Consider the following 21,534-nt stretch of genomic DNA (forward strand, 5'->3'; position numbering starts at 1 on the left):
TCATCATAAAAAGGGAATTATAAAGCTGCTTTAAAGAATGATTATTCACTTATATACTGAGGGTCTAAAAAAACTTGGCACATAATAGGCATCTATAGGTATTTGAAGAAATGAAAACATGAATGTTGTGAGGATTAAATGAAATTTATGTAAAACCTCCAGCACATAGTGTGACACATAGCAAGTACTCAAAATTGTAGCTAAAATGTAGATTTTTTTAAAGCTTTTTCACTGAATAAGGCCCAAGCCTCTATTTTTAAGAAATATATTAGTCGCTCAGTCATGTCTGACTCTGCGACCCCATGGACTGTAGCCCTCCAGGCTCCTCTGTCCATGAGATTCTCCAGGCAAGAATACTGGAGTGGATTGCCATTTCCTTCTCCAATTTTAAGAAATAGGTAATCCAAAAAGGAAGAACCAATTGCAAAATATAGGACTTTAAGAAAAATCATAAACATTAAATATTTCATAGAATTTTGAGATGGAGTAGACCTTAGATATCCTTTAGACAAGCCATTTAGTTTTATCAATAGAGAAACTGAATAACTTTAGCAAAGATTGCATTAAGTCTTCTTCTCAACTAAACACCATTTCTCCAGCCCTATATTTTTCTTATTATTTAGATCCCAATTAGAAAATTTTAAACTTAATTTTATTTTAACAACTTGTTCAATTTGATCTAAAGACTTTTCAGGTCTTTTAATTGCTGATTCTGTCATCCTCGCTGTATGCTAATTAAATTTTTAGATAACATGACTTTCAAGGTTATTTATTATTCAAGTCATTATAATAGAATTATTAAACTAGACTTCATAGAGGACAGAACTCACTAGAAACCTTATGATGTACAATTCAGCTTCCGTTAGACATAGTATTATTCAATTAAAGACAAATCCTCAAAATTATATTAGTTCCCAGCTCCCATTTTTATCATGTCTACAAAGATGATGTAGTTTGCTAGGTTGAGTCTCTGATTTGGGGGGAGTCGTAACAGTGATAGATTAAATATATTTTTAATTATTGTAGGATTCGATTCTTTAAGCTCGGAAAACAAAATTGCTGAACGTGTCTAGGGAGTATTCTCTTACGCTCTCGTCCTTGATTTTAATTCTGTTCCCAGTGTGGATCCAACACACACAGATCAAGGCTCTTTTCTGTCCTCCCTCTCTTCGTTCTGCCAAAATGATGTTTTTTTCTTCCAAGATTTTTGCTACTTTCACTTTACTGACCAGTTTCTTTCTGTTCAGAATTAGATCTGGAACAGTTTCCCCTAGAAATCTCTGTTTTGTTATGCTAGAGTCAGAATAGCAAAAGAGCACAGACTTTGAAGCCCAAGCGAATGGAGTCACATTTTTGCCCCACCGCCCCTGCAGCTGTGTGACCACGGGTGAATCACTGTCCTTCTCCTGCCCTGCTTCCCTCAGCTTCAGAATGGGGTGTAGTGACCGTGCTGTGTGTGTCTTCATAGAGTGGTTGAGGACCAGATCAGCTTCTATGTGTCATTTGCAAACAGTGTTAACTGGAACCTAGTAAGTTCTAGAAATGTGTACATTGTTATCATTATCATTAGAGTTATTATAACTCTGGGAAATGAAATTGTCATCTAGGTAGGAAAGAAGTTTGGCCCACACACTAACTTGGCCATATAAGACTAATAGCAATTGAAACCCTCCATCCATTCTGCTTTACTTACAGTTTTTCAGAAGTTTCATCTTATCAGTGTTACATCGAAACCATCCTTTGTTGAGTGCTAATGTTCACTATAGGATTAGACTTTAACATTTCCCTTAAAAAGTCTTCCATAGGATTGATTATTTTTGAGAACTTGATTTAATTTTTAGGACATTTTTATTTTTGGCTGCACTGGGTCTTTACTCAAGATGCAGCTACTCTGTGGCAGTGCACCAGCTTCTCATCGTAGTGGCTTCTCCTGTTGCAGGGCATGGGCTCTCGGCACGCAGGCTTCAGTAGTTGTGGCTCACGGGCTTAACTGCCCCATGCCATGTGGGATCTTCTGGACCAAGGATTAAACCCGTGTCCCTTGCATTGGCAGGCAGATTCTTGGTTAAGAAGAATCTTAACCAAGGAAGATTGGACTTACTGGACCACCAGGGAAGTCCAGGATTGGTTTTTTTAAGTTAATTCACACGTCAAGCCTGATAGTTTCAGTCTTTTAATAAAAAGTTTTTAAATCTTCACTAAGATTTCTAATAACTCTGCCCATATAATAGGAATGAATCGAATGCTTCCAATGAGAGAACGTTCCAAAACAGAGGAAGACATTCTCCGGGCAGCACTTAAGTATAGCTGCAAGAAGACTGGAAGTAATCCTACATCAGCCTCTGATGATTCCAATGGGCTGGAGTGGGAGAATGATTTTGTTAGTGCCGAAATGGATGATAATGGCAATTCCGAGTATTGTGGATTTGTAAATCCTGTATTAGAACTGTCCGATTCTGGTCTAAAGCAATATGATTCAGATCAACAAAAACGATAGGAAAAAATTGTGTGATCTTGTTTATCAGTTATGACCAAATGTTACAAACCAACTAGAATGTATAAATGGTTGTGCTGAGCCTTTTTGTGAGGGGAGGTAAGAAATTGTTTTGTAAATGCTTTTTAGAAAGGAATAGGAATGATAGGCTGTATCTGAACTGCTTCAGAATTAAGTGCAATTTCATCATCTGCCTTCTGCTTTTCCAAAACAATTGAATGGTTCTGTCATGCTACTAATGAAATTTATTTAACTCTTTAGCAATCCTGTTTACTATTTGTTGCTTTTCACTTTTTAAAATAGTTTTGTTGATTTTACTTCAAATGCTTCCTTAATCCTGTTTCAGTAGCTAACTGTGAAAATATTAAGGCATTTTGTGTTAATTCTCAGCAGACATGAAGGGAGCATGAAGAGGGACTGCCAGATTCAGACAGATTAGTGTTCCCTTTTCCAGCATTATTTATTCCTATGACTTACTTAAATTATGTCATCTAATAGTAAGCACAATTAATTTGAGTAGATGACCCTAAAGAAAGCCTGAAATATCAGTTTCTTCCTACACTTACTGCATATCCTAGTATAAAAATGTTCATTCAGTCTGAACAAAGGATATGATACATTAAAATAATCTTTCAGAATTTGGACACTTGAAGTTACTATCAAAAGATATTTAAGAAAATACATATACTTAGGTTTTTCACTTCCTTTTCTGTGCCACTATAAATGAATGTTGCATTTAGTCAATTGATACATTGAATTTCTAGCTGTCATTTTTAAAAATTCTATATTTCCAGTGAATGGTCTTGAAAGATTTTACATGGAACATATTCTCTGTGCATGGTTTATTAAGAAAGGAAAACCTAAAAAAGATAATACGGGTATTTCAAAGTAAATAAAATCCTTTTTGATATGAAAGAATCTCATTGATTTCATTAAGCTTTCCTTTGCCTTGTAATACAAGGTACTTTAATAGGATGGAACTAAGTAAATCAATATATAACTGCATTTTATGATATACAATTAACTTTTTTTGCTCTAAAGTTTATGTATCAATTTAAGAGACCAAGGATATAGCACACTCTATTGCTTGTCTTGATTTTGCTGAGGATTGAGTATGATTTTAGTAAGCAAACTTTTTTCAATTTTTCCTTAGTGTTTTTTTTTTTTCTTGCAACAATGACAGTGCATGTTCTCAAAAATATAGGAAGGTCCAGATATAAATACTAACTTAAAGTTCTTGCCATACTTTAAAACACAATCATGTGGCCCTTTCAATATTTGAACAGCTGGGCCATGACATCTATAGTTTTGTCTCCTTTTTTTAATCTCAGAAATAAATATGACACTCTAAATATGTAAATATATTAGGTAATGCTGTTATTTATGTCTCTTAACATAATTTAAGTTGTAGCTATGTCATTGGAAATATTTTAAAGATAATCTATATTCACCTTGCCTGTGTTATGCTTTTTAAAGTTTGTATACATAAGATGTATATTTTTGGTTTGGCATAAGCTACTATTGTAATTTTTCTTGGCATTTTGTTCATAAAGAATTTTTTGAAGGAATGGTGACTTCTCAAAGATTGTGAATAAACACATTTTTACATTTAAAAATAATAAATTATTTGATTATTACTAGTTTTACACCATAAACATGCAACAATTTTGACTCCTGACAGAGCTATTTTATTGAAGACAAAAAGGAATGAATTAGTAAAGCAGGATGGAACTAAAGTTGAAAATGTTTGTGTTTGAACTGCTAAGAAAAGGATATCAATTTATCAATTTTCTTGCTTTATATGTTTATAGAAAACACTAGAATAACATTCATTTATTCAGCAAATATTGGAGAATCTACTATATCCGGTAGGATGTTAGGAAGAGTGAATTTTATTTGATGTATAATAGGAAGCCACTAATTTTTGTAAGCCAGAGTGTGCAGTGATAAGATTTGCATATTTGAAAAATTCCTCTATGGGTGAATGTATGGTACTCCCAGTGGCACATGGAGTGGCTTGGATTGATAATTGCCGTAGGAATGCACAGTACATTAACTGCAGAGGTAGACCAACAAGATTTTTTTTCCAGTTTTATTGAGATGTAATTGACAGCACTATATGAGTTTAAGGTATGCAGCATAATTTGACCTACGTACCTCATGAAATGATTATCACAATGAATTTAGTGAACATTTATCGTGTTATACATATAAAATTAAATAGGAAAAAGTTATTTTTATTGTGATGAGAGCTTAGTATTTACTGTTTTAACTTTCATATATAACATACAGCAGCATTTACTTTATTTATCATGTTGTACTGCTGCTGCTACTGCTAAGTCACTTCAGTCGTGTCCGACTCTGCGCGACCCCATAGACGGCAGCCCACCAGGCTCCGCCGTCCCTGGGACTCTCCAGGCAAGAACACTGGAGTGGGTTGCCATTTCCTTCTCCAATGCAGGAAAGTGAAAAGTGTAAGTGAAGTCGCTCAGTCACGTCCGACTCCCAGCGACCCCACGGACTGCAGCCCACCAGGCTCCTCCGTCCATGGGATTTTCCAGGCAAGAGTACTGGAGTGGGGTGCCATTGCCTTCTCCGTCATGTTGTACATTATATCCCTAGTACTTATTTATCTTACAACTGAAAATTTGTAACTTTTGACTGCCCTCTTCCAACTCACCCTCCCCTTCCCCTCCACTGCTGTTAATCGCAAATCTGATCTGTTTTTTGTTTTGTATTATTTTTGAAGTATAATTGGCGTACAACCCTGTCAGTTCCTGTTACATAACATAATGATTTGGTATTCCTATTATACATTTCAGAATGATTACCACAGTAAATCTAGTTATCATCTGTCACCATACAAAGATATTATTACATAGTTATTGACTTTTCCCCACACTGTGTATTTCATACCCATTACTCATTTATTTTGCAACTGGAAGTTTTTACCTCATAATCTCTCTCGCCTATTTCTTTACTCCCTTTACCTACCCACCCCCACTTTGGGAACCAGTTGTTTATTCTCTATGACAGTTTTTGTTATGTTTGATTATTTGTGTTTTAGATTCCACATATAGTGAAATCACAGAGTATTCGTCTTTCCCTGACTTATTTCACTTAGCATCATACCCTCTAGGTCCATCCATGTCGTTGCAAAAGGAAGACTTTGTCCTTTTTTATGGTTGAGTGATACACACACATCTTTATCCATTTACCTACTGATGGGCACTTTGGGTGCCTCCATCTCTCTGCTATTGTAAGTAATGCTACAGTGAGCACTGGAGTGTATATCCTTTCTAACTAGTGTTTTTATTTTCTTCAGATAAGTATCCAGAGTAGAACTGCTGAATCATATCGTAGTTCTGTTTTTAATTTTTTGAGGAATTTCCACACTGTTCTCTGTAGTGGCTGCACCAATTTCCATCCCCACCAGAAGTTCACAAGTGTTCCCTCTTCTACACATCTATTCAGCTTGTTATTTCTTGTCTTTTTAATAATAGCCATTCTGACAGATGTGAGGTAATATCTTATTGTGGTTTTGATTTGCACTCCCCTAATGATTAGTGATATTGAGCATCTTTTCATGTGCCCGTTGGCCATCTGTATGTCGTCTTTGGAAAAACATCTTTAGATCCTCTGCCCCTTAACTGTTGGGTGATGCAGTCAGCATGGGGCCCTTGTGACCTTGCTCACTTTGCATATCCACATAGCAACACTCAACCATAGCCAAAAACACATCTTGACAGAAAGCCCTATGATCCTCCCTGGAACATGGCAAGACAGGCAGTCTTAGAGGAGCCACACAGGGCCATTTATCATCTGCCTCATATCTTGTAGAAGGCTGCCGTGAAGCAATTTCTGATCCCACTCGCTGGTTCCAGGGTGGCATGGGATTTCCACATTCAGGTACAGTATGTAGGCTAATAAAACTGTTTGGTTGGAGTTTACAGTTGGCCCCTCAATAACAGACCTACCCTCCACTTAAGGCATCTGTCATCCGGCCCCCCTGGTTCAGTGTCAGCTAGGGACATCCCTAGCGACCCGAGATGTGGGTCACTGACTCGACACTGGCCTTGCTTTTGCTGTCAGTGAGTAATAAACTCTCTAAATCTATTTGAGCTCATTGCCTCCCTACTGGCCAAGTCTGTGGAATGATGACAGCCAAACCTAGCGGCTGCAGCTAACTCTTGACAATAACTTCTGTTTTCTGACTTAGATGTAGTAGGAGGTACAGTATGAGAAATGAAAGTTCCGTTTTGGAAAGTTAAATCTGAGGTATCTATAAAAAACAGAAATGAAGATGTCAAGTAGGTGATGGGGGTATATGTGTGCAGCTTAGAGAATGGGTACAAGTTTAGGAGTCAGTAGTAGGAGAAGGAAATGGCAACCCACTTCAGTATTCTTGCCTGGAGAATCCCAGGGACAGAGGAGCCTAGTGGGCTGCTGTCTATGGGGTCGCACAGAGTCAGACATGACTGAAGCGACTTAGCAGCAGCAGCAGTAGGTGAATAGTAATGTTAAGTTATTATTCCAGCTGAGGTCCTCCTGAGGAAGCTGGCAGAGAAGCCCAACTAAGTGCTGACCTTTTAGAAGTCAGGGATAGAGAATGGGTCAGAAGCAGCAGATATGGGAGGAATTTGAGGAACCAAAGAACGGTGTCACCAGAGTCAGAAAAAGAGAGGAGTCAGTGATATCAAGTGTAACTTGGGCGCTGAGAGAAAGGACAGCTGCATCAGGTGGGTCTGGGGACAGGAATATTTGTTGCTTGTGATTATTTTTTCAAATGAAAGGATGGAAACTGAGAAGTATCTTGTAAGAGATGAAGAATACAGAATGGTCAGTGTAGGCAATTTATTTGAAAAGTTGCTGTCAGAGCAAGAAACGGGGTAACTGGAGGGTATGTGGAGTTGTGTGAGGGTTCAGATGCTAGAACTTTTAAAATGATATAATCAGGAATTACACCTGCTTTCACTTTTTTAATCCAGTAATTGGAGAAGTACATCTTTTTAGTACAGGTCCGAATTTTCATTTTACTTTAAAGATGTCCTAGTCATAATTTTAGAACACAGACATCTAAAAAAGACTATATCAAATATATTAATAGTGTTCTCCCATATTCATTTACTTGGTACCTCTGATTAATTATCTGGCAGTAAAGGAGGTCATGAAAGAGTTCAGTATCAAACACAGATTTCCGGTATCTGACTCTTATACCCTCAGGAAGTATTAAAGCTGAAAATGAAATTAAATTGGAAAAATGATATTAAATTTTTATGTGAGACTTTTAATATTACAAATTAAAGGAGTTCTTTCTGACACTCAGAAGTAAGCAGTACTGTCTTTTGTAATAAGTCTTTTATATGCAACCGCTAAATATAAGGGCCTGCTTGTGCTCACTGCTATTCATAATAACATGTACTATGTGTAACAGTGTGGTGAGGTCTCGCCATACTTTAGTTCAGTTGGTTTTCACAGAAACCCTTCACAGAAGGCACTGTTTCCTGCTTTCTCAGAAGAGGAAACTGAAACTCAGAGCTAATGACAAGTTACACAGGAAATGGTAGCTAAACCCAAGCAGTATGATTCAGAGCCCACACTCAGCACTACACAGAATTGTTTTTTTTGAGGCTTTTCTGAAGTTTGGAGGCTTTTTAACTATTAGACTAAGTCTGTCTTACTTTGGATGACTGAAAGATTGTTTTGAGATATAAAAATTCATATTATTGCAAAAAGGCATTTTGACTTAAGGTAAAGTTCCACGATCATTTTTTGGCCACGCTGTGTGGCTGGCAGGAGTCTCACTTCCCTAACCAGGGACTGAACCGGTATCCTCAGCAGTGAAAGCAAGGAGTCCTAACCACTGGACAGCCAGGGAATTCCCACGTCATACCTCATCTTGACTATCTAACCTCAGAAGTTACCTGTTTTAAAACGTTACCACCTTGAGCTTCCCTGGTGGCTCAGTGGTAAGGAATCCATCTGCCAGTGCAGGAGACCAGGTTTGACCCCTGCTCTGGGAAGATTCCCACGTGCCGCAGAGCAACTAAGCCCGTGCACCCAACTACTGAGCCCACGTACCACAACTACTAAAGCCCACGCACCCTAGAGCCCGTGCCCCACAAGTCGATCCACCGCAATGAGAAGCTCGTGCACTGCAACTAGAGAGGAGCTCCTGCTCACCTCAACTGGAGAAAAAGACCACAGAGCAACACAGAGCCAGCACCGCCAGGAATAAAACAGTTTTTAAAAAAATGTTACTACTTTGATACGGACTTTTGAGAAGTGATTCCGCTAACACTATTAAGAAAGGTGTTGTGTTTCCCTGCATCTTACAATGGTCTCTCAGAAGCAGTGCCAAGATGGCTCAGCTCTAGTCCCTCAGTGGCCTTCAACCCACAACAAAATGTTGAAACCAGAAACAGAACTAAAATTACTGCTTTCCTATTTTTTCCACCAGTGTCACTTCTCTAAATGCATTGCTTAAAAAGATACCACTGGCCAAATAAATATTTTTATCTAGGTTGAATAGTAGAAGGGTGAGTGATTGGACTTAGGGAAATTTTGTTTCAACTAGTAGCCCAGGGAATTCCAACCACAGCTTTTTAACACTCATCCTCCATCATCACTTGAGATGGAAGATCTAATTGTTTCAATCAGGGTTCAGAGAGTAAAAGAGTAACCTCACCTGTTGTTTTAACATAACAATTACTATAAGGAATCAAATAGATGTTGGAGAACTGAAAAAGTTAAAAAGGGCCATTACATAGAAAGTGAAAGTCACTCAGTCATGTCTGACTCTTTGAGACCCCATGGACTACACAGTCCATGGAATTCTCCAGGTCAGAATACTGGAGTGGGTAGCCATTCCCTTCTCCAGGGATCTTCCCAACCCAGAGATCGAACTCAGATCCCTGGCATTGCAGGCAGATTCTTCACCAGCTGAGCCACCAGGGAAGCCCAGATAACATAGAAGCAGCTACCAAAGATAAACACACAACATATGTAACTAGTGTTAACACTAGTTTCTCCTGGTAATAAAATACTAGCTCATTTTTCTACAAGGCCTACTAATTAAATACTACACTCATGTTAGAGCATAAAAGTAATGCTTCCCCAGATCAGTCAATGCTGTAGATAGCCGAGACAGAATCTTCTAGAATGTAGTTATATAATCATATAGCATATGAGACTTCACCATTGGAAAGCCCCCCTTGTCATAAAGTTTCAGGTTCAAGAAGACACTGCCTACAACACTGGCACCAATTTATACACCCCTCTACTTAAAGAGCCCAAGAAAAATCAGTCCTGGGACAAATGAGCCCTTGAGGATTGAAAATGTTTCACAACTTAGCTGCAGTGTGTAGTATCAGACACCAATATTTTTCTTCGCCCTCACCCCCAAACCATGTCATACCTTATCTAGACTGTCTAACCTCAGACCCCAACCCACTGTGGCCATTTGTTGAGAAAATGCTTTTCCTTTGCACATGATCACTGATTGGAGCAGCCGTGACTTAACGTGGCCTGAGGAGAGTTGATCCGTAGAATGGAGACCTGGCCGAAGCTGACCCTTTTTCTTTGGACTGGAATTGAGAGTAAGGCTGTCTTCAGGTGGCTGATCAGTAACATATGAAATCTGGGAGCTACTGTTGGCCACCTGCCGCCGTGTGGAGGTAGGAACAAAGGGAGAATGGAGCCAGCATGCGCTGAGGGACACAGCAGGATTCGTCTGAATTCACAGCCTTTGCGTGGCCCCCTGCATTCCTCCCTTACAGACATCAACAACAGTTCTTCCTTCAGAAGGAGTTCCAAAGAAAACGGTTAGAGAATTAGACTTTATTAGGTACATAGTTGTTAAAATTTTGAATTCGTGGAGTTAAAAACCCTGTAGTACATTAAAAAACTAAAATTTGGTACACAAAATAATAATTCTAAACAGTGGTTCATTGAAATGTTTATAAAGTATCAGTTTCACATACTGAATATAGAAAAGGAGAACAGTATTCTTGGGAATAAACACTAATTCTATAGATAAAAAACACAGAAAAGGTATTATTGCTCAAATAATAAGTAAGTCTTCCCATATTAAAACCTCAGTGGCACACACACTAAAACATGCCCTGTTGTAATACTCTGGTACTATAAATCCAACAGGCTACAACACACATAATTTGCTTGTAGCCTTGACCTTGAAAACAAATGGCTGCTGTGAGATAATATGACCAAACCAAGAGATGATAACATACAAATCAAAATGAAACAATACAAAACATAGGGAAAAAATCAGGCATAAAAAGAAAAGAACATAACCTTATTTTGAGAACACTGTTCCTTCATCATGAAGAATACGTGTTGTACATTCATGCTCTCATATACACTTAAGAGAAATCTTTACACATCCAACAATGCGACAGGTGACTCAATCAATTACTAACACAATTTGCAGACTTCAAACAATAATACCAGATCTCAAACTTAGCTTTAACAAATGACAGTACAATACTATACTAAGAAACTTAGTAAGTGGAATGCCTATAAAACGAGTACAGAGTTCTTCGTCCTTCATAATTCTCTTAGCTTTCAGCATTTACCACTCATTTTCACCCACTTCCATGGGAGAATTGTTTTGAGTCAAACAGGATGAATAGCTGCCACACTCAGGTATGGGCTCCTGGGAAAGCCAGTTGTTTTCTTGCAGGAGAGGTTTTTTCGACAAAGAAAACTGAATCTCAAAAAATTCTAATGACTCTCCATCTTCCTTCTCCACCAGGAACTGATAGTCGCCAAACCTAATCATGCATTTGTCTGGCAGATCCATTTTATTTAGGTAGCCCAGCTCCTTGTTGTCCACAAGCAGACTGGTCTTCTTACTCATATTTTTAATTTCAAAAGAGACAACTGAACTATTAAACTTTTTAAACACCTGTAGAGAAAACTGAACTCGAGAAACCTGTTTGTCCTGAAAGATATAATTACAGGTGTGAGAATTTCGGCCAAATTTCACCACTTCGCTGGTGGGGAGTTTCTCTCGGTTAAAAAACTTTATTGATCGGAATATTCCACTTCGCTCGTGGCCAGGATGGTAAAGAGTCATCTGGAGACAAGTTACCATCTCTTCTGTGTCCGCATCCTCAAAACTGGACATGATGAGCACCAGAATCTGACCTGCCTGCAACAATTAAATCAGCACATTAGTTCACCCCAGAGATCAGATTCTGAGATCTTTGATTCCAATATTTTGATGAAAAGCTTTCCAATAGGTAACTGATTTAGACTTTAAGAAAACAATACATAAGCAATATGCTTTCATTTAACTAGTAGATATGTGAAATCTTATACCAAGCCCCATATGAACTGGTACATTATATTTTCTTCTCTTTCATTTCCAATTTGACAGTAAGACATAATCTGGACAATAACAAGGAATGACTATTGATAAAATGATTTAGTGGGGGGAAGCATACAGAGACTTCAGTTCCTTTCTCATTTAAATAGGATGACTTGGGCCCAGACCAAATAGAACAGCTGTCTGTACTTTAGGAAGAAAATCAGGAATAAAGACTCTCTTCGGGGGTGGGAGGTGGGAGGAAGGTTCAAGCGGGAGGGGAAATATGTATACTGATTCATATCGATATGTGGCAGAAACCAACACAACATGGTAAAGCAATTATCTTCCAATTAAAAATAAGTGAATTTTTTTTTAAAAAGAATCCCTTTGGTTTAAATCCTCAGAGGATATACATATAAGGAAAACCTACAGTTTACTAGCTAAATTAAAATTTAATGTATTATGAATTTTGTATTATTTTGGATGGAACAGTATGAATAACTGTCAGAGAAAGGCTTCTGTGATTTTTACCATGTATTATCCTGACTAAAGAAATGTAGACATTAGAAACAAAGTAACTGCAACATTTGTCCTTTATATCCTGATTTAGATTTCTAGTAGGTAAAGGGGTAAAAAAGTAAGTGCTTTAAATATTCTACAATTTTTAAATTTAGACATTATACACTTTTTATTTAAAAAAATAATCAATTTCCACAAGGTAGTTCTAAATATCATAGTCTGTACTCATACTGGAGTTATTTGTTTTTGTCAATGGTTCCTAATGACTGGACAGACAAACTGTCATTTACCCCAAGCAGCACAATCTAACTGTTCTTAACCACATCTCTCTAGAGTTGCATGGCCCTGTGGTGACCTTTCCTCCACTTACTGTGCTGCTGCTAAGTCGCTTCAGTCGTGTCCGACTCTGTGCGACCCCACAGACGGCAGCCCACCAGGCTCCCCTGTCCCTGGGATTCTCCAGGCAAGAACACCGGAGTGAGTTGCCATTTCCTTCTCCAGTGCATAAAAGTGGAAAGTGAATGTGAAGTCGCTCAGTCGTGTCCGACTCTTAGTGACCCCATGGACCGCAGCCCACCAAGCTCCTCCGTCCATGGGATTTTCCAGGCAAGAGTACTGGAGTGGGGTGCCATTGTCTTCTCCCCCACTTCACTGTATGTACCTTAAATAGTCAGTGGAGTAGCTTAAGCAGCAAAACAAAACAGTTAGTTACTAAAATCTATGAAAGGTTTGACACAAAACTGCCACTTTAAAACTACTTCGCTTTAAAAGAATTACATGCACATGATTTTAAAAATTCAAATGCTTAAAAAAGGATCTTTTTAAGTATCTTCCCTCTCTGACCTAATCATTTTTTTTAACTCTTTCAGAGCCAACCATTGTAAAAGTTGGTTTTATCCTTACAGAATTATTTACCCAACAAGCAACACTTCGTGTTCAAAGACATACACATTTTCTACAAAGAAAAAATTTTCTTACACAAATAGGAACATACTGTATTTAGTTCTAGACCTTGCATTTTTTTCAGTTAATAATACAAGTGGGTGATTTGTTTCCATTTATCTATACACGTAAATATACCTCAATCTTAAACAGCTGCATAGAATTCCTTTAAACTAGTGCGGTGGTAAATTACACCAGGAGATGGAATGATACTGAGTGCTCCCTGCATTCTGTAAATACTATATAGTATTTATAGTGGGGTTTGGGCAGCAACAGTCTTAAGGTAATCTGGAGTTTTACTGGGTTTTGTCTGCCATCTATATTAGATATTGCTATAAAAATTATGCTTGCTAAACAGGAAAAAAACAGAATGTTTTCTTTCCATGGTGTTTGCTTTTAAAGTACAATCTTTTCTTCTGTTTTGCATAGTTGTATTGCTAAAAATCAAACTCAGTTTATTGAATTACTCAACAAATGATGTAACAAAGCAAAATTTTTTATTGATTTAGAAATATATTTTTAATTTGCTTTCATAATAAGTTCTTTCTTAACATTATTATATCATATTGCCTTAGCCAATCAGACAACAAATGCCCAGCTATAAGCAGAAAAAGAGAAGAATACTCAAAATCTTGGGGCAAGAGTAGTAAAAATTGCTATGAAACCAAAGGCAGCAACAGTTAACACACTGCAGTTAGAACTGGTTAATCACCATGATTTGAAAATACTTTAATTACAATAATAAAGTCATTATTCAAGAAGCAGACAGCTTAAAGGAGAATAATTATAACAAGTCATGAGATGATGCAATTAGTGGCTGACAAGAAAAGAATTCGCTGTTAAAAAGTAAAAAGCCTAAAAAGAGCAAGAATCTATCATCATGATGTCCGCCTTGTCTGGGCTACACTGCCATCACTCAAATGCATTCTTGGGCTTTACACAGTAACAGTTCCAAAAGGAGACCTGGATTTTAAAACGCAGTATATTCTGGATACTGTCTTTTGGTAGCACCCAACTTTTGTTCTTGTGATCTTTATATAACCTATTAGCTTAGAATTTAGTCTTTTGAGCAAATCCACCATCAAGAAAATTTTGCCCTATACACTTGATGCCTAGTTACCCAGGGCAGATATATTATTCACTGCAGAGGAAAACTCTGGCATTTTGGTTATAAATCGGGTGAATCAATTCTCAGCTTTTGATGAACTTCTGGTTTCACAACTGTGACCCTCCAGCAAACACTGAGGTAGACTGTGTTACCATCTGCTGCCCCTCACTACCAGACCTATCCCTACTAGTTCTGCCCCTTTGGAAAAATGATACTTCCCATTCCAGTGTCAACCATATTAAAGAAATGTGAATGGAAGGAACATGCAAGCTTATTTCCAAGGGTAGGTTTTAAAAACCACTATGTAGATAGACCTGTCTCTCCTCCTTCCATATGCCACATCAGTGCCACGGAAGGAACAGCTAAGCATGGGGTCTCAAAGGTGAGGGCTAAAGACAGAACCATAGAGACTTATGAGCAGCAAATGAACCCTCCTTCTAAGCAGTTACTGAGCCATGATGTTCCCTAACATACACACTCACCTTTCTTATGAATATATGAAATGATTACAGAGCCCAACAGTAACAAGACTGCCACTTACTGTATGCCTTTCATATGCCAGGCACAGTGCTAGCTCTTTATACATCAGTATCAGTATCAGTTCAGTCACTCAGTCATGTCTGACTCTGCAACCCCATGAATTGCAGCACGCCAGGCCTCCCTGTCCATCACCAACTCCTGGAGTCCACCCAAACCCCTGTCCATCAAGTCGGTGATGCCATCCAACCATCTCATCCTCTGTCGTCCCCTTCTCCTCCTGCCCTCAATCTTTCCCAGCATCAGGGTCTTTTCAAATGAGTCAGCTCTTCGCATTAGGTGTAGTTTCAGCTTCAACATCAATCCTTCCAATGAACACCCAGGACTGATCTCTTTCAGGATGGACTGGTTGGATTTTGCAGTCCAAAGGACTCTCAAGAGTCTTCTCCAACACCACAGGTCAAAAGCATCAATTCTTCGGCACTCAGCTTCCTTTATAGTCCAACTCTCACATCCATACATGACCACTGGAAAAACCATAGCCTTGACTAGATGGACCTTTGTTGACAAAGTGATGTCTCTGCTTTTTAATATGCTGTCTAGGTTGGTCATAACTTTTCTTCCAAGGAGTAAGTGTCTTTTAATTTCATTGCTGAAATCACCATCTGCAGCAATTTTGGAGCCCAAAAAAATAAAGTCAGCCACTATTTCCACTGTTTCCCCATCTATTTGCCATGAAGTGATGGGACCAGATGCCATGATCTTAGTTTTCTGAATGTTGAGCTTTAAGCCAACTTTTTCACTCTTCTCTTTCACTTTCAGTTCTTCTTCACTTTCTGCCATAAGGGTGGTGTCATCTGCATATCTGAGGTTATTGATACTATCTGCTTTTCAAAATAACCGGTCAAAATCACCACGTCACAGATGAGGGAGCTAAGTCTCAGGGTTTAGCTAGGTAGCCCAGGTCACAAATCCCTGCCAAAAGGAGGATTCAAACACAGCAGAAATGCACACTCTCTTGCCAACTACAAACATCACTACTCCGTTACCAGTTACTTCACAAACTATAGCAGCCAATCAGCAGGGAAGAGGGCCATGGGGCGGGTGTACCAAAACTAGCAAGACACCAGGAATCTAGTGTTGAGAAGAAAAATGTACTGTTACTGCCTCCTCGTAGGAGAAGAGGCTGTGAAACACCAGATTACAGCGAGTATCAGTTATCCTTAAGCCTGATGTATGTATGTTGGGGTGTCGCTAGTAATTATGGTGGCTGGTTAGGGAGCTCCAAAGTTAGTGAACCATGGTCTCAGACTTCAGGGAACTTAGAAACTAAGCTATTCATTAATTTCCAGAGCTGCAAGTTCCCTGTACAAAGTGACCTGAATCTCTGACATTTCAGAGTGGTCAGGAGAAAAACAAAGACAGAAACTAACAAAAAAAAAATCAAAATGATAAAATTGGTGGCTTTTTTATTTAAATAATCACTAGTGTGCAGGTGCTCAAAAGTAGCTTTTTCAAATCTGTTTGGCCTAAGTTATCAAAGAAACCTAAGAACAAGAGCTTATAGTGAGGGAGCTTCTAGAGAGGGAACCTGGAGTAGGGGGTGGAAAGGAGGCATTCCACTGCACACTCTGTACCTGTGGGATTTTATACCATGTGCATCTAATATCTATTCAAACATATAACAAGTATTTTCTTTACAAAGTCAGAAAGTGTTAGTCACTCAGTCGTGTCTGACTCTTTGTGACCCCATGGACTGTAGCCCGCCAGGGTCCTCTGTCCATGGAATTCTCCAGGCAAGAATGCTGGAGTGGGTTGCCATGCCCTTCTCCAAGGGATCTTCCCCACCCAGGGATCAAACCTGGGTCTCCCGCATTGCAGGCAGATTCTTCACCATCTGAGCCAACTGGGAGGTCACAAACCCCCTGATTTTTATGGAACTAAATGGAATTAGAGATTATCATCAAAGCTGGTAAACCATGTTCTCTATCAAAAAGCTGTAAAACACTGGAATGATGTGTGGCATACAGTAATATTTGTGTTAACAAATCAACACAATAACTTTGCTGATACTGAGCTAACCGGTAAGGACGAGAAAACTTGGAAGCACAGCAAAAAACACCTATCCTGACCCTCCGCACCAGGTCATCACCCAGCAGTGTGGCTCTGAAGACAAACGGAACGTTGAGCAGAATCAATACTTAGTTAAGCAACAGGTCTTGCTAAAAGAGTCGTAAAAACCAAAATCAGCAGGAGGAAAGCCTTAGTAAAAGCTCAGGATTTTCCCCCCAGAGATGGTGTCTTTCTCCCACTCTGCCTGATTGGCTTGTTTCCAGCCAAAATTGCTGCGTCGGATTCTCCGTGGCAGCGGACTTCCGCTGCGAGGCTCAGTGTGTACTCAAGCTCCGAAAAATTTGGGAAATTCCTTTCAATCTGAAAGCTAGACAAAGTCCCAGAAAACCACGGATTACGTTATTTTCGTAACCAAGCAGGCTGAAGCAAGGCAGGTGTACACGCAATCGAGCGGTAAGCTACACTTCATAAATGAAGTGTAGCTCACCGCTACACTTATTTTCTATTTACTAAAGGTGGAGGGGGGGTACTTTGCAAAGCACAGAAAAGTACAAGGAACACGCATCCCAATAGTTCCTGTCAGTGCTCCTCCGCTCTATTTATAAATATTCCTCTATATTGTAAAGCTCAAATCACGCCGTAAATAATCGCTCGAGCGTCTGCCCGAAGCCGAGCCAGAGGGAGGAGCAGGTGATGACTTTCCCTGCAAAGCTCCGGAAGACTCCTGGACAGAGCTTCTCTCTCCAGGGGATAAATAGACACGACGCAGCCCCACTTCACCCCGCCCCCGCGCCCCCCAGACCGCCACCTGGCAGGTACCTTGGGTTTCGAGTGTCCGTGAACTTCCCTTCGCTTTCTCAGCGCGGCACGGGGTTAACGCGCTCGAGCCCGCGGAGGCCCGGGATGGCGGGACGCCCACCGCCGACTGCCACGTTCGCTCACCGCGCCGCAGCCGCGGAGGGCGCTCGCCGGCTGCGCTGCACCTACTGAGCGGGGGGCTTGGGGTGGGGGACGGGGCGACAAGACCGAGGGGGAGAGGGACGCAGACGCAGCCCAGTCGGGGGCTACAGGGGCTACGGAAACTGCGGGCTCCAGGACCCGCGGCGCGCGCGGCGACTCCTTCTACCGACCGGCCGAGTGCGCCCCCTCCCCCGAGCCCTCCCTTAAGTAGACCGAAAGCGCGGAGGTTCCCGGACTCCGCCCGGCCCTCCGCCCACCCCGCCCCCGCTCCGCTCTGGCGCCTTCTGCTCTTCGCCAGCCACCTTTTCAGACCCAAAGCCCAGCCTCCAGGTCGGGTATGAAGCGCGATAAGCCCGGCGGGGACCCCGCTTGCCAAACAAGGGCCCCTCCGAAGAGGATGTGAATTTTGAAAAGGAGACGCGATCACCCCAACAGTAAGGGCGACTTTCTCTGGCACCCCTCCCTCCCAAACACACTGCCAAGGGTGGGGAGAGGAGAAGAGCTGAATTAACCTAGCAAGCAAGCCAGGTGCAGGGCCCGTATTATTCTTTTCTAATCGTCACAGTCGGGAGAGTAGGTCCCCCTTACAGATGCGTAAACTGAGGCCCAGAAAGTGGTTAGGTTTCCGGGGGGTGGGGAGGGGAGCGGCAGGATTTAAACTTGACCCAGAGCTCCTAAGCCACCCCTTGTTACCCCATGGTGCCCTCACCTTACACCCTAGCATCCAGGGGCTTCCTCTCCCCGCCATCCACCTGAAGGGACTCCTCACTCAACACCCAGGGTTCCGGGTTCCAAAAGTAAGGGCTGATAACACAACCTCCCAAGAGGCTTTTATAACTTAGGGTGAACAAGCTGATACTATTTTCCTGCCTCAAGGAGAAGATCTGCGATGAACTAAAGGTGGAGAGAGCCTAAAGACAATAGGTGTCTAGAGGGAGACAGGAGGCTGTGTGAGGAGGAAAAGGACCCAGAACAGCGGCAGGAGGACAAAGCTTGCAGCGACGGAGGTCGTACTGGCCCATTTACTCCAGGGCTTGGGAAACCGCCCACCAATTCTGGTAAATGTCTGGTGAAAGCCTTTCATTTGTCTGGGCTCCACCCTTGACTGCATGAGTGCTTGTTTATGGGTCCATTTCTCCAGCAATAAAACAACGGTGATGCTTGCTCTTGCTTCACCACTTGATAAAGAGGTTCTGAGGAGGGGTTAGGTGTTGAGCTCTCAGAGTTACATATAATCGAGAACCATAAGGCTGAGAAAGGATGAGCGCATCTGTAAGTGAAGCAGATTCCTGTAAGGCTGCATTTTGTTCGTTAATCATCAACACTTGCCGTTTCTTCCCTGAAAGAGAGACAGTCACGACCTTTTTTCTGTCAAAGAACATTAGAGCAGATGGAAGATAAGACATGCAATTTGACTACACCAATAAAGTCACACAATAAAATAATGTTTTCTGAATTGCAGCATCTGATCTCTAACCTTTAAAATGAAAGAAGATGTGAAAATGTTCTATAAATTGCAAAGGATTATTTAACTCAGTTCTATTGATGAACTAATAGACAAAATTAAATGATAAAATTCATGATGCTGAACATTATCCCATGTTTCTCTGTCCTTTAAGATGACTTATTTGATTTGCTAAATTACCCAAAGTGAAATTTGAATAAGCCTTCAATTCCAGGTCAGACTCTAAGCTCAGTAATCGTTTTCTCCCTCTGACAACTGGTTAAAAATAATGGGCCTTAAACCAAAAATGGCTTGTGCGAGTTGAGAAACAGCCAAGAGTGCACCTTTGAAAAGTTTTTGTTCCTTAAAGGTTTGAAGAGATGTTTGGTGCTGGCTACAACTCCCGGTTTCTAACTATACCACAAAGCCATAGTAATCAAAACAGTATGGTACTGGCCTTCCCTAGTGGTCCAGTGGTTAAGAATCCACCTGCCGAGGCAGGAGACACAGATTCAGTCCCTGGTCTGGGAAGATTCCACGTGCTGTGGGGCAAATAAGCCTGTGGGCCACAACTACTGAAGCCTGTGTGCCTAGAGCCCATGGTTAGCAACAAGAGAAGCCCCGGTAACGAGCAGCCCACATGCTGAATTAGAGAAGCCCCCACTCAGCACAGCTAGAGAAAGTCCACACACAGCAGCAGAGAATAAATTAATGAGTTAAAAAAATAAAATGAGTGAATGCCTGTTTAAAAAACAGTATGGTGCTGGCACAGAAACAGACACAGAGATCAACGTAACAGAATAGAGTCCAGAAATATGCCCATGTGCCGATGGTCAATTAGTCTAGACAAAGGCTGCAAAAATATACAAGGAGGAGAAGAGCATTTCTTCAATAATTTATGTTGGGAAAACTGGACAGTTTACATGCAAAAGAATAGAACTAGACCATTTTCTTACACCATATATAAAAATAAACTCATAATGGATTAAAGACTTAAATGTGAGCCCTGAAACCTAAAACTCCTAGAAGAAAACATAGACATTACACTCTGACACTGGTCTTAGCAATATTTGTGAGGGGGTTGTGGGGGGAGGGGTCTGTCTCCTCAGGCAAGGGCAACAAGAGCAAAAATAAATGGGAGTACATAAACTAAAAAGGTTTTGCAGAGTGAAGGAAACCATCAAAAGCCAAAAAGGAAACATACTCAATGGGAGAAGATACTTGCAAATGACGTATCTGATAAGGAGCTTACATTCAACATATCCAAAGAACTCATATAACTATTATAATAACATTTCCAAAACCAAACAATCCAATTAAAAATGTATAGAAGACCTGAACAGATATTCTTCCAAAGAAGACATACAGATGGCCAACAGGCACGTGAAAAAATGCTCAGCATCACTAATCATCAGGGAAATGCAAATCAAAACTACAATGAGATATCATCTCACATCTGTCAGGATGGCTATTATCAAAAAAAAACAACAAAAAAATATTGGCAAGGATTTGGAGAAAAGGAAACCCTCATGCACGGTGGATGGAAATGGGCACAGCCACTATGGGAATCAGTAGACAGAGTCCACAAAAATTAAAAATAGAACTGCCATACAGATCAACATTTCCATTCCTGGATATTGATCCAAAGGAAACAAAACACAGATTTGGAAAGGTATATGCACCCCCAATGTTCATTACAGCGTTATTTAGAGTAACCAAGATATATTAGAAGCAACCTAAGTGTCCACTGATAGATGAATGCGTAAAGAAGATATGGTAAATATTTACAATGTAACATAATCATAAAAAAAAAAGAAATCTTGGGATTTATGACAACATGGATAAACCTACAAGGCATTATGCTACATGGAATAAGTCAGACAGAGAAAGACAAATACTGTATAATTGTACTTATATGTAGAATCTGGAAAAGAAAAAAAAAGAAAAACAGTGAAAACGGAAACACTCATAGATACAGAGAACATACTGATTATGGTATGTTTTATAAGTGTCCAGTTATAGAATAAATAAGTCACAGAGATATAATGTACAAGATAAGGAATACAATAAACAATGTCATAACTTAGTTGACAAATGGTAACTGGACTTACCAGAGTGATCATAAAACATAAAAATATCGAATCATTGCCTTGTATACCTGGAAGTCATATAGTATCATAAGTTAT

General features: G+C 40.1%; 2 protein-coding genes and 1 long non-coding RNA gene across 14 annotated transcripts in view; 2 read left to right on the forward strand and 1 right to left on the reverse strand.

Annotated features, from left to right (window-relative positions):
- Positions 1-13,952, forward strand: part of AP1AR (adaptor related protein complex 1 associated regulatory protein) — a 38,904-nt gene extending 24,952 nt beyond the window's left edge. For 8 of the 12 annotated variants that reach the window (XM_086407073.1, XM_086407075.1, XM_086407076.1 and 5 more), the window contains one exon: positions 2,232-4,117. In XM_086407073.1, the coding sequence (XP_086263199.1) occupies positions 2,232-2,497 (266 nt within the window). In that variant the 3' untranslated portion in view covers positions 2,498-4,117. Of the gene's footprint in view, positions 1-2,231; positions 4,118-10,004; positions 10,421-12,677 lie in introns of those variants that run through there. The other 4 variants (XM_086407078.1, XM_086407083.1, XM_086407085.1 and 1 more) reach the window with 2 other exon arrangements.
- TIFA (TRAF interacting protein with forkhead associated domain) lies at positions 10,319-17,902 on the reverse strand. Its single transcript, XM_086407088.1, has 2 exons — positions 17,764-17,902; positions 10,319-11,666 (listed from the first exon to the last, which is right to left on the reverse strand). The coding sequence occupies exon 2, from the start codon at positions 11,640-11,642 to the stop codon at positions 11,085-11,087; it is 558 nt and encodes a 185-aa protein (XP_086263214.1). The 5' UTR covers positions 11,643-11,666; positions 17,764-17,902; the 3' UTR covers positions 10,319-11,084.
- On the forward strand, positions 17,888-19,360 carry LOC147371154 (uncharacterized). Its single transcript, XR_015165923.1, has 2 exons — positions 17,888-18,338; positions 18,781-19,360. It is a non-coding gene; the product is annotated as an uncharacterized LOC147371154 (long non-coding RNA).
- Positions 19,361-21,534: the final 2,174 nt, after the last annotated feature.

The sequence above is a fragment of the Bos grunniens genome, chromosome 6 (genome assembly GCF_055505025.1).
Source record: "Bos grunniens cultivar Pamir isolate PY7600 chromosome 6, Bosgru_T2T1.0, whole genome shotgun sequence".
NCBI lineage: Eukaryota > Metazoa > Chordata > Mammalia > Artiodactyla > Bovidae > Bos > Bos grunniens.